The sequence below is a fragment of the Sardina pilchardus genome, chromosome 6, assembly GCF_963854185.1.
Source record: "Sardina pilchardus chromosome 6, fSarPil1.1, whole genome shotgun sequence".
Taxonomy (NCBI): domain Eukaryota; kingdom Metazoa; phylum Chordata; class Actinopteri; order Clupeiformes; family Clupeidae; genus Sardina; species Sardina pilchardus.
Window position 1 is genome coordinate 20,625,908 of NC_084999.1, and position 12,816 is coordinate 20,638,723.

Below are 12,816 nucleotides of genomic sequence, written 5' to 3' on the forward strand. Positions count from 1 at the left end.
TCAAATTAAAAACTAAAAGGAAAATGTAGACATACCTTTAAAAACATACTGTTGTAAAAAAAGGTTAACCTGTGAATTATACATAGACTTACACTTTACTGGAATGAGCATACAAAGCTTTTAGGATTTAATTTCCACTGATTTCCCAGAATAATATCACCATGAGTATGTGTGGTGATGTGCCCAACCTCTTAGTATAGACATTCAGTGATTATCAGGAATGCAGACCCCTTCCCTGGTAATCAGTCATTCAACAACAAGAGCAAAGTGATGAGCAGGATCAGCGGTGAGCACATCATCTTAGGAGAGAAGCTGCACAAAATGCTGTCACAAGAACTAGAAAAAAGAACAGCATGTGTTTACTCAATGTTAGTCGATGTTCGATATCTTTGTACTTTATAAGTGGCATTTCAAACACAGGGAGTGATGCATTTAATGGATAAAATATTTGTAATTTTCTCTGGTGTTCACAAATAAAGCTGAGTTGTGCTAGGTGAAGTTTACCTGCCATCGTCAGGTCCCTCTGTCTCTGTGCTGGTGGTGCTCATGGTTGTAGTAGTAGTGGTGGTTGAGGTTGTTGTAGTAGTGGTGGTTGGTGTGGTTGTAGTAGTGGTGGTTGGTGTGATTGTAGTTGTAGTAGTGGTGGTTGGTGTGATTGTAGTTGTAGTAGTGGTGGTTGGTGTGGTTGTAGTTGTGGTAGGGGTTGGTGTGGTTGTAGTAGTGGTAGGAGTAGTTGTCGCGGTGACACTTGGGGGAGAAAGCAAAATGGCAATTAGGCTAATCTCCAAAACGAAAAAAATATATGAATTAGGATTATTATTATTGTTATTATCATTATTATTATTATTATTATTATTACTAATCCTACATATCGGTATGAACTCAAAATCAAATGGTTTGAACCATTGTTTGGAGAGCATACCGTGAACATGCACCATCATCAGCACTCTCCTCAGACACCACAGTGAAATTCTGCTTTGGAATTCGGGCACAGGGCAGATAGTTATTTTTAAGTAGAGGTCTTAGATCTGAAATAGAGAGACAGAGAGAGAGAGAGAGAGAGAGAGAGAGAGAGAGAGAGATAGAGAGAGAGACATATTATACCATACCAGGTAATTCGGTCTGTAGAAAGTGCATGCTGTGCCATGCTATTGAACCCTCAACTTTTCAGGCTACTGCAAGCTAGCCTAGCTCGTTAGCCTGTGCTACCACTGCCCAACATTAAAGGTACAGTATAAGAGATTGCACATTTGAGTCACTGCACTCAAGCACTTTTTACATTGACATGACATTTTTTACATTTCATGTTTTGCCCCAATCCCATCATGCAATATGTGTTTTAAGAAGGGGCACACCTTGCATGGTGAAGGAGAAGATGGCATCGCCTCCTTTCAGGAAGTCTCTCTTCCGAAGGTCTTCCAGGGTCATGAAATATAATATTCCAACAGTATAGGAAGCAAAAAAGGTCTCTCCATCCTGTTCGATTAGAGATCCAACCTCTCGAGGGTTTCCCCAATAGAAATCCTTATCATCTGTATTTAACAAAAATGGGGAAAAAACACATACTGATTTAGACAATATCATGTGTTAATTCTCGTAATGAGGTTCTTTTAGAAAAGTAAAGGTAAATTAGTATTTAGTCTGTGAAACTATAGCTCATATACTTCATGCAAGATGTGTCATTGTGGATGTTGCGCCCATAGACATGGGGTGGCTCTCAAACACTCTCCTCAATCCTCGAGGGGCGTTCCCACTGATCTTTAACTAACACTGGATAGACTATCCCATTGTTGCCGCCCCATCATTCATTATGTAGATCAGTGAGGATTGAGGCCCGAGGAGGAAGGGAAGATGTATAAAAGACCAAATGAGAGGCACCCATGAACTACGACAAAGTATCTTGCTCCGCCTTAACAATCTTTGACATGACTATCGCCATAGAGCTGTATCGTGCGTATGTAAATACTTTGATTTGTTGATGGAATTAATTACAGTACAGGGTTCCCACGGGTCAGGGAATTCCTGGAATATCATGGAATTTCAGAAGAGGCATTTCTAAGCAGGTAAGAGGGATAACTATATTGTGTGGCGGAATAACAATTGGGAGCACTTAGACTCAGCGCAGTAATATCCTCAGTCCAAAGTGAAACTGAAAGTGCAAGAGTGAGGATATACTGCGCCACACTAAATAGTTACCCTTCTTACCTGCTTAGAAATGCACCACGTTTTATTTTGTCTCACCATACTTGGTTGTGTGACTACTCTTGTAACTCTATTTTATTAGGGAAAACATGGAGGTGTTTGGTTGCTTCTAACTTCATCTCTGTTTGGATCCTAATGAATGAACTGGGCTAGCTAAGTGCTATCAACGTAGCGCCGTGCACCAGAGCCAGTGAGTGCACGCACTGAAACGTGAGAGGTATGCATCAACTCGGGAATAACATAGTTTAAAGCGACCCTATGCAACTTTTTCATTGTCATAAAATTGCTTAGAACTCATTGTTTTGTTTGACTGACCAGTTTCATCGGAAACAGTAATATTTCCTCCCGCCCCCAGTGTCCCTATCCGCTATTGAAACCTTGCAGTTTCTGCAGGAGATGATCGCTCCTTGTTTACATCTGGAAGTCTGAGACGCGTAAGGAACAAGAAGAACCACGCTTGCAATTTATAAATATATACAGTATATAGCCTATATATGTATAAATATACACGCTAAAGCTGTAGGGAAAGCTCTGAAGAGAAATATGCAAGCATAAAACGAGCGAAAATGAAAAGCGAAACCGAAACCGGAGATGAAATCGCCAATCCTGCTTAGTTTCTCTATGAAAAAACGGTGAAGTGTTCCTTTAAGGCAAATTACTCAATGCACTGGCAGACAAATTTGCTTGTTTTTAGGGCAAATCTGCTGTAAGCTGTAAAATATGTTTTTCATCACATTCACTGAAACCTACAATTTGCTTTGACAGAACAACATACAGTCCCTTCCATAAGTATTGGAACACATGCTAAAGTTGACTATATAAAATCATCTTTTGTAAATTGATCGTAATGTCTTAAATAACAAATGAGGAAATATCCAACCTTTACTGTAGCCTGAACATTCATTTTCTTTGTGAATGAATAATGTATCGCAAATAAGTAAATGTTTTCCTTAAAATACAGGGGTCATACTGTAAGTATTGGAACACCTACAGTATGTTAACCCTATGTGTATAAAATTCCCATAGAGGCAGGCGGATTTGTATTTTTATTTTTAAAATGGCAATTATTTCATGGATCCAGGACACTATGCACCCTGATAAAGTCCCCTTGGCCTTTGGAATTAACATAGGCTCTATTTTCACTCTCATTGAGCTAATCAAACCAGCTAATAGGCTAACTGAATTAAAAACCATGCCAATCTCTAGGTATGGTGAATGTGTCGATCTGGGGCTATTTTACAGTAATTCCAAAGCCCAAGGGGACTTCATCAGGGTGCATAGTGTCCTGGATCCATGAAATAACAAAAAAATTAAAATCTGAATCCGAGTCATCCTAAAAGAAGTCAAAGTCTTCTTAATTTAAGTCAAATTATTGTATGTGAAAGTGGTAAGCCTCTTTATACTGAAAACAATACCAACTAGATTTTTTTGTGTTGATTAATTAATAAGATTAATGACACCCAGTTAGATTTCATAAGATAAGCAGTTTTTGCAATGTACTCACTGATCATCACTGTTGGGTCTGTGGTTAAGCTCCTCTGCTTGGACATGCGCAGCTGCACGTGAGGATTCTGGTCCAGCATCAGAAACGTAATCTGCCTCCACGCTAGTGGCCACTCCAGTTTGTCATCATGGTCTCCAGACACAAGCCGTACAAACAGGCCTATAGCTGCTTGAGTCTGCTGGAGAAGGATCTGAAAGCCATAACCATCTGTTGAGTAGTACCTTGGGCTATAAAGTTGGGGCTCACTGTTGTTCAAGAATTCCTCAAAGTTCCTGATCTGCCATATCTGATGGGGGCATTCCGTTTCTGACAGGTTGATGTCGTCCACAGAGAAGCCACCGCTGGACTGCCCTGTTCCTTTGTAGGCCTCAAACTCCACCTGGAAAGTCTTAGTGGCATTCAGGGGAACATTGTGGATCTGCCAGTAATTAGCCGGAGAACCTAAGAAAGACAAGCAGGAGGTAGTTGAGGAAGTTGACCAATTGTCTCTAAGCATGTTCTCTGTGGATTAAGGTTATACACTACTTTACAACAGTTACAAAACTTTCTTTTGCAACGATGTGTTTTCAATTAAGATTTTCAGAGTTCCCTTATTTTCCCAAATCATTCCCCAAATGCTGAACCATTCATCAGAGTGTCACAAAAGCCAATACCATCTGAATTAGATTTGAGCAAAAAAGAGTTGCCTGAAGAGATTCCACTGCTGGCATTATCTATGATCTACAGTACATGTTGCCTACAGAGTTTGCACTGCTGAAATTACTGTACCTGTGATCTGACCCATGAGTCTGCGTGTTCCTTCTGCGTCCTCCTCGCTGTCAAACTCTCTGATATAGATGTTGAGCAGGTCCGTTTTAGTCCCGCTGTAGTAGTAGTAGAACTGAAGGCACTGGACCTGGCATGATCTACCAGGAGTCATCCTCCTGGTGGTCAGTCTGGCTGAATCCCCCACTTCTCCTGTCATGGTGCTGAAGTGCATGAAGAAGCCGCTGCCTAATTCATAAAAAATACATTTTATAAGATTGATGGTTTATATTGGGTATGGTGGAGCAGTGGTATTGTCACCTTCTGACAATCTGTCGACCCGCATTTGACTCTGCCTGTGTTGCTTTTCATAGAAGCATCTGCTAAATATCAAATATTTGGAATGGAAGAATGGAAAACAATTTTTTGAATAATATTTCTTCCTTTCTTTTTTCTTTCTTAATAAATAATGAACTGTTATTTTCAACAAAATCCTCTGTCTACCTACCCTGAGAGTGAGTGCCCAAAAGGGTGTGGTCAGAGTGGGGACCTCCGTCAGCTCGTCCCTCCCGCTCCCATCCAGCTGAACTCTTGGAGCAGACGCTCATTCCACACATGCTGTCATCATCGAAGCTGCAGTGGTCCAGGAAAGAGACTGATGCATCTGATATTGATTGTATGATTGATTGATTGATTAATGAATTAATGAAGTAAATAAATAAATGGAATGAAATTATATGCATGCATTGGTATTACTATAAATCGATTGTGGCTGATTCACTTGTCAAATAACAACACTCACTGCAGTGATAAAGCCTGTTGAGTTCCAGTGTGTCTGTTGAGCTCATTTCTACGCTTTTGCCAATCACATCTTGAAACTCTGGCTGCTTTGTGAGGATGGTGGATCCATTTCCATTAGTGAAGGTGTCTGCACTATAGTGCATTACAGATGTGTAGTCATATGAAGTGTTGAGAAGGCTAGAGGAATCCTCACTGACTTTATTGAAATTGCGTTCAAACCCTTAAAGAAGCACACAAAAACATCAGGATTTGTATCTCTGGATGTATGCCTATTAGACAGGGCAAACAGAACAATTGGATGAAGGTCACTACCAAACTTTTCTCAATTGATTCTATAGTAGCCTACTTTTTCGAAACAATCCATTTGTCTGTCAAACATAGTTACTGTGATGAGATAATTTGCATATTATCACTTATTATGTAGAAAGGTATGCTATAGGACAGTTAATTTAAACATACCCAACTTTTTACCATCTGCTGATGTAATTGTGGTTCATTGGCATGCAGTATGTCATCTTTTTCTGTTAAGGATTGGCATAGATAGCAATAGGACTGGTTTCTGTTGTCAATGCCTTTTGCTTCTAGCCTGACTCTTGCCAGACCCTTGTAGTTCCGCCATGCTCCACCAGAGGCGTTTCGCTGAAGCTCGGCGAACTACAAGGATCTGGCGAGAGTCAGGTTATTATGACCGCTTCGCTAGCTATGCTAGCGGCGGTCATAATAACCTGACTCTCGCCAGGTTACACAATAGTTGTTTTTTTTTTTTTTTACATTTTTTCTTACATAACTACCTGAACCGTGGCACCGAGGATGACAAAATGTTTATGTTATGTTGGTATCAAGAGCTTGCATCAACTTAGTTTATAACCAGTCATTTGTGATTTGCACCCCCATGGTAAATGCAATGTAATGCACACACACACTCACACACACACACACACACACACACACACACACACACACACACACACACACACACACACACACCTACACCTACACCTACACACACACACACACACACACACACACACACACACACACACACACACACACACACACCTACACCTACACACACACACACACACACACACACACACACACACACACACACACACACACACACACACACACACACACACACACACACACACACACACACACACACACACACCTCACACTCTGAGATGCAGCACTGTGTGAGACTACCGGAGTTGAGAAGTGAGTGTATGTGTGATGTACTATAGCCTGTGTGTCTGTGTGTGTGTGTGTGTGTGTGTGTGTGTGTGTGTGTGTGTGTGGGTGCGTTTTTGTGTGCCTGTGTGTGTGTTTGCATGTGTGTATATGTGTGTATGTGCATGTTCTGTGTGTGTTCTCTTTCTTTCTTTCTCTCTCTCTCTCTCTGTGTGTCTGTGTGTATTCTGTGTGTGTTCTCTCTTTCTTTCTCTCTCTCTCTCTGGGTGTATCTCTGTGTGTGTGTGTGTGTGTGTGTGTGTGTGTGTCTGTGTGTCTGTGTGTGTGTGTGCACTGTGTATGTGTGTGTGTGTGTGTGTGTGTGTGTGTGTGCCTGCGTATTTGTGTGTGTGAACGCGCATGTGTTTGAGTGTGTGTGATCTGATATTGGAGTGACAGTGAGAGCAGAGAACACAGTGAACATATACACATAGAGACACATAAAAAACATACACACAAGCAGACACATACACACACACACACACACACACACACTCATAGACAGAGAAGCACTCATACACAAAAGCAAGCGCACACATGCACACTCTCATTTACATACATAAAAGTTGCAGTAAGGGATGGAGTAGGCGATGGAAACAAAAGCGTGATTGATATTTGCAGAGAGAATGTGCAGGACTGAGCGGCGGTCATATTGTGTATTGCTTTGCGGTACATCTAGTTTTGCTTCAGGCAGTCACAACAATGTTGTTTGGGATGTTTCAAATTATTGGGCTGTATGCCTGGGTTTCATTTGACATTTCAAGTTCAAGTTTGCCATTTGCTCAAGTATAGTGTACAGATGCATTGGAATTCTTGTGCTGATCACTCACTCAAAAACACTCATTATTGATTCACTCATTAAAACCATGAATTAATAACAATAAGATCAATAAACACAAAATTGCAGAAGTGCAAACTTGTGCCCATAGGGAATGCACAGACAGATGAGGTAGGTGTGTGTGTGTACAGGTATGTGCACTGTAAAAAGGGAAAAGTCAGGGCAGTCCAATTTATCAAACCATATTAGGTTTTAATGACTTAAAACAGTCTAATTTTGAATGTAAAACCTTAATAGTCATTCTAATGAATATTTTTTTTTTCTAATTGAATCAAGTATAAGTGTGTATATACAAGGGGGCAAAGGAAAATACAGTTTGTTACATTTACTAAACCACAAAACATGAAAATAAACAAACTAACATTATTTTATCAACACACGTTTACATCGATAGTCTGACATTATAATTGTTTTGCCTCGGGTGTACTGTGGAGTGGGTCTACTGTTTTTTAGTGGCAGGCTAACACATGCTGTTGACTTGCACTAGCCTACCAGCAGCGAATTCTGCAACTAGAAGGACTGGATGAAATGTTAACGTGCTGAAAACGGTCTCCGCTGATATTACACTGGCTGGAAATGAGGTCCTATGCCCAAAATTCCGAACTACCCCTTTAACAATGCACCCATGACATACCTTTACAATGGTATGGCTTGGACTGTTAACCCACAGTCTGCAAAGAATGACAAGGTTATGTGCTAACTAGTAGTACATCTTTGGTTCAAAAGGTTTGGTCTGTAACTTGCCAGTGACTTGGAGTTTTTGCTTACACATCAGAGGTCTGTGAAAAGCACTGCTTTGAGCCTAACTTTGCATCCAATGACTGGCTCAAAAGAAATAACTTTTAACAAACAATTGTGGTCATGGAATGTCCTATTCAGGAGACGTCAGACCAAGAAAGTGATTTCTCAGATTACTTAGAATAACAGTTGTTGGTTGATCTATGTACCACATATATATTTTTGGCTCACCAGACTGTGTCTCACATTGATGTCACTGTTCATCAGGCAGAACTTGATCCAATTAACTGCATAAACAGGTATTTCCAAACAGGTTATACACAATTATGCTCTATCCTACTCGAGGCAAATAAATGATCATGTCAGACTATCGATGTAAACATCTGTGTTGTATTTATTGATCTTATTGTGATTCATTTGTGGTTTGAATGAATGATGAGTGTTTTTTTTTTTGACTGAGTGATCTGCACAAGCATTCCAATGCACCTGTACACTATACTTGAGCAAATGGCAAATCAATATTTGAACTTGAACTTGAACTTGAAATGTCAAATGAAACTCGGGCCTATTACCCAATAATTGAAAACATCCCAAACAACATTGTTGTGACTACCCGAAACTCGTAATCTCAACAACAGGGAAATTAAACTGCTCCAACTGATCGGAGAGTCTCACAATGGTTTTACAGTATTTCAGTGATGAGCAAGTTTGCCTGTGCAAGTTCAGAGAGCAAAAGGCACCGACAACAGAAACCAGTCCTTGTTCACCTTGTCTAAATATAATTCTATTTCCTTATTAGCTGTCTCAATATTAGCATTTTTAGCATACAAACTAAGTAGCAGTTGTTCAGCGAGGTTGTGAACCTTCTTTGATGTTTTCCCAGATTACTGTGACATGGTCATCCCGATCATATCTGGACTGCTCGTGATAGAAGCCCAGGGCATGAAGAAGCTCATGTTCCACGATATGTACTACTGCACAGCCACGCCCAATGGAAACAGTCTGTCCTCCTGGAGTAACTTTGCCTACACTAGAATAACACCTTAAAGGCACACCAAATGTATTAATTTTCCCAAGTCAAATGAAAGAGCATTGCATGCAGGGAATCCTTTTCACAGAGAAGACATACCCTCTAAATTTCTGGAGTTTGATGAAGTATTCTTCATTTTGCCATGGGGTGAAGTTGATGCACGATTTCAACCCAAACTGTTCAAAGGCCCTCAGAATAATGCCTTTGTAATGTACATCTGTGAAAGAAACAGCATGAGGTAGAAGTTGAGCTTATTATCAGAATTAAAGTGGGCTGCCTAGAGACTGTTTTTTTTTCACACAGAATCGTCAGTAAGCGGTGTAATGCATGTGACAAAAATGTAATCTCTGACTGCAACTATATAAGCACTCAACTTGTTTCAGTCCACTGGCTTTGCACTAAACAAGAGTATCTCCCAGCAGATATGTACTCACCAAGAGTATCTCCCAGCAGATAGGGGACAGAACTGGCCCACCTGGCATCATCCCTCAAAATAGAGCTCCTTGAATGGCTCTGTACACAAATTCCATTAAATCTAGTATTGTTATTTTATCTGTATTCGTTTGTTTATTTCATTTATGTAGCCTATTATTTTATTTCAAGTGCAGTACATTTGTGTATTATATATGTTTTGTTTTTTTTTTTCCATTAAAATTGATCAGGAAGTTTTCACACTAATGACCATGTTCCCATATTCCTGACACACATAACAGGATAGGAGGACAGTGAGACGAGTACGCTGTGGATCGGAAATAGGCCTAAACTTTACATGTTTAATTCAATAGGTCAGATGTGAGAAGGCTGAATTGCCCTCATGACATACATTTGTGAGTCAGTGTAATTGCAATGTCCAAGGCAGCAGGGAGTAGGCATACACAGACTATAGATCAGCACAGAGGAAAGGGTGACCATGTGAGCTTAGCTACAATGTTTAAGGTTGCATGAAATTGACTGAAATGTACACACTGAAAATGTTGAACATATTACATACAGTACCTCCACTATGTCTCCATCAAATAGATCCAACCCTGGAAATGAAAAAGTATGTCTTTATATAAGTCTTTTTTTGTTCGTAGTTGATCATAACACATAAAAAAGTTTAATTGTTTTGAATATAACTAAAATAGATGCACATGACCTACCTTCATTGATTTCAATAATGCTGTGAATGTCACCTTCAAGTTCTTGGAACAATGGAAATGACATACCAATTGAAAAATGAATGCCACCGCAGTTGTTTGTTATGCATCAACTTCTGTTTTTTGACATTTTTGACATGAAATTGACATTTGACATTTGAAAGGCCCACTACTACTTTTACTATTCTATTCCATAACTATTACTATTCAGTTGCTATGGTCACATATTCAGACGCTGTATAGGAGTCTATAAATTCTCTATTTTGATTTATTAATCTTAGACCAAAACCAACTAGTTTCTTAGTAAGAACTTACTAAAAATAAATTACCCATTGAGTAAGAATAAGACATTGTTCAGTAAAGACTTTAATGATATTATTATATTAGTGATGCATTATTGGTTAACATGTATACCTAAACAAAAGTGTTACCATTCAGTTTTAGATTTTAATTCAGATTAAAAGCAAAGCCACTCACCTATTAATTCAGGAGCTGGCTGGCATTGAGATAACAGGAGTTCAATGTTATTTCAGGTAAAACAAATCATATGTATGGTTAAACATACAGTAAATGATTAAGCAAATAACAATGTGAAATATAGCTATATACAGTATTATCATTAAACATATGTGCCTTCGCTGTTGACATTAATAGTCATATAAGGGCTCCTACCAGACTGTACGTTCCCAGAGCAGTCAGTACGATCAGAAGAGAGGAAAACATTCTCTGCAAATATCTTTTAATGCAAATGTGAGAGTTCTGACTGTAATTAAATTCCCTTTATCCCATGAAAAGTATCTCATCCAATTATTCAACTCTATCTATGACAGGGCTTAATGTAGATTAACTACCAATATTTAAAAGACGTGTGTGTGAGAGAGGTTATGGTGATGTTCGGAAATCCTCGTAGCTGCTGCTTGGACCTCACCTCTGTTCTGAAGATGAGCCCCTGGTGTGTATTTATCATGTAGGAAAGGACAGTTGTGTCTGCACTTGGACCTAAATTTAGCTTCTCATGTAAGATATGAGGCATGTACTGTACGTGAAGTGATTGAAGACAAAAGGTGTCAAATGATGACCATACACATGTCCCCTTTGCCATTGTTACTCGTCTAGCTGCTGCTGTACAATTGCGTAATTGCACCAATTGCATAATCCTGCTGAAAAATGATTTATGTCTAATTGTCTGTTTTCCATCAACAAAGATTGACAAGAGACCAGGTACATTGTTCTTAAAAACACATTTTGACACACAGTCAGGTGAAAGATTATGAAAAGCTCTGAATTGAAATGAATGCCATGCATGCCTAGGCTACTTCTTACAGTTTAAAACAACCTCAACCTGTAGTAGTATGTCTTGTAATACAATTGAATTTAGTGTATGCTTTGGTCCACCTAGTCTATAAGGTCATTGCAAGTGGTAATGTGTGGAATGAGCTACATGTAAGCTCTCATCTCAAATTGTTTGAACATTCAAACTGGCATATTTGTTGTGTACTCTCTTTGGAACGTCGAGAAATGTGTACTGTATGTCCTTTGGAACAAGTGTACTGTTCTTGGGAACATACAGTACTAGCTCTACCAGTATGTTTCTCTCTCTCTGGTTTGTTATATGTTAGCTGCGAGACATCACTGAACTCAAAGTGACTCAAAAAGGAGTACAATTTGAGGCCAGGCAGTATAATGAAGATTTGAGCAGTCCTGGAGTCATGGGGTGGCTTTGGGGTACTGGGCCCATCCTGGGAGCCATCTGTGCTGGCCCTGGACAAGCTTGGCTTGGCTATAACCCTCTCTGGTTTGTCTGCTTTTTTAAAAAAAAAAATTTACAAAATAATATACAGTATACTGTAGGTGGGCCAATAGAGGATTCACTGTCAAAAGCATTAATATTCGACTTATCATTGAAGGCTGTCTCATGTCGCAGTTAGTGATAGCGGTAGGTTTTTTTTATGGATTCCGGTACTGTTGGACAAGCTGATAAGATACTAAAAATGGGTGGGGTAAAATCTGACCTTGGGAAATCTGACTTTTCAATTACTATTCAGCCTTCATGGTAGCCTGGGTTTTCCCATACTGCCTTGCGCGGTGATTTCAATCCCGCTGCTAAGCCAGTCTGGAAACTAACGCCCTAATGTTCGCCTGATGTTGGCGAACCAATCACAGAACATCCGAGAAGTTTCCGTTGCCCTCTTGCGTCTACATTCGACGCCAAAGGATTTACGGCAGCCCTTAGCGTTGCATACGAACAAGTTGGGTGAGCTATGCGCATTTGATAGACATCCGTGGCGCCCAATGAACGGATCTGGGCATTTTTTCAAATACGAGAAAATGAACGTCTGGTTGCCAGACCACGTCTCATTTGAGAAGTGGGAGGCGTTAGCCAGGCTACCTTCATGGATGAATTTGAGGTCAAATGATCATCACATTAAATAAGAATATGACTTTGTAAATGTTAACACTGAACATTCTGGAATGCTCCATCATTTTCAGTCATATATTAAAATCAAGGTGTTTAAATACAAAGTAATTGAAATGCATGGTTATGTATCATGTCCATGGCATGGAGGAAGATAAAACATGTCTTAACTGG

The 12,816-nt window shown here is 39.7% G+C and overlaps 1 protein-coding gene across 1 annotated transcript; it reads right to left on the bottom strand.

Moving 5' to 3' along the window:
- Window positions 1-1,323: 1,323 nt before the first annotated feature.
- On the bottom strand, window positions 1,324-10,293 carry LOC134083390 (meprin A subunit beta-like). Its single transcript, XM_062539719.1, has 10 exons — window positions 10,230-10,293; window positions 10,084-10,115; window positions 9,522-9,600; window positions 9,187-9,304; window positions 8,921-9,099; window positions 5,253-5,471; window positions 4,959-5,114; window positions 4,475-4,699; window positions 3,707-4,147; window positions 1,324-1,532 (listed from the first exon to the last, which is right to left on the bottom strand). The coding sequence occupies exons 1-10, from the start codon at window positions 10,291-10,293 to the stop codon at window positions 1,324-1,326; spliced, it is 1,722 nt and encodes a 573-aa protein (XP_062395703.1).
- Between the last annotated feature and the right edge of the window lie 2,523 nt (window positions 10,294-12,816).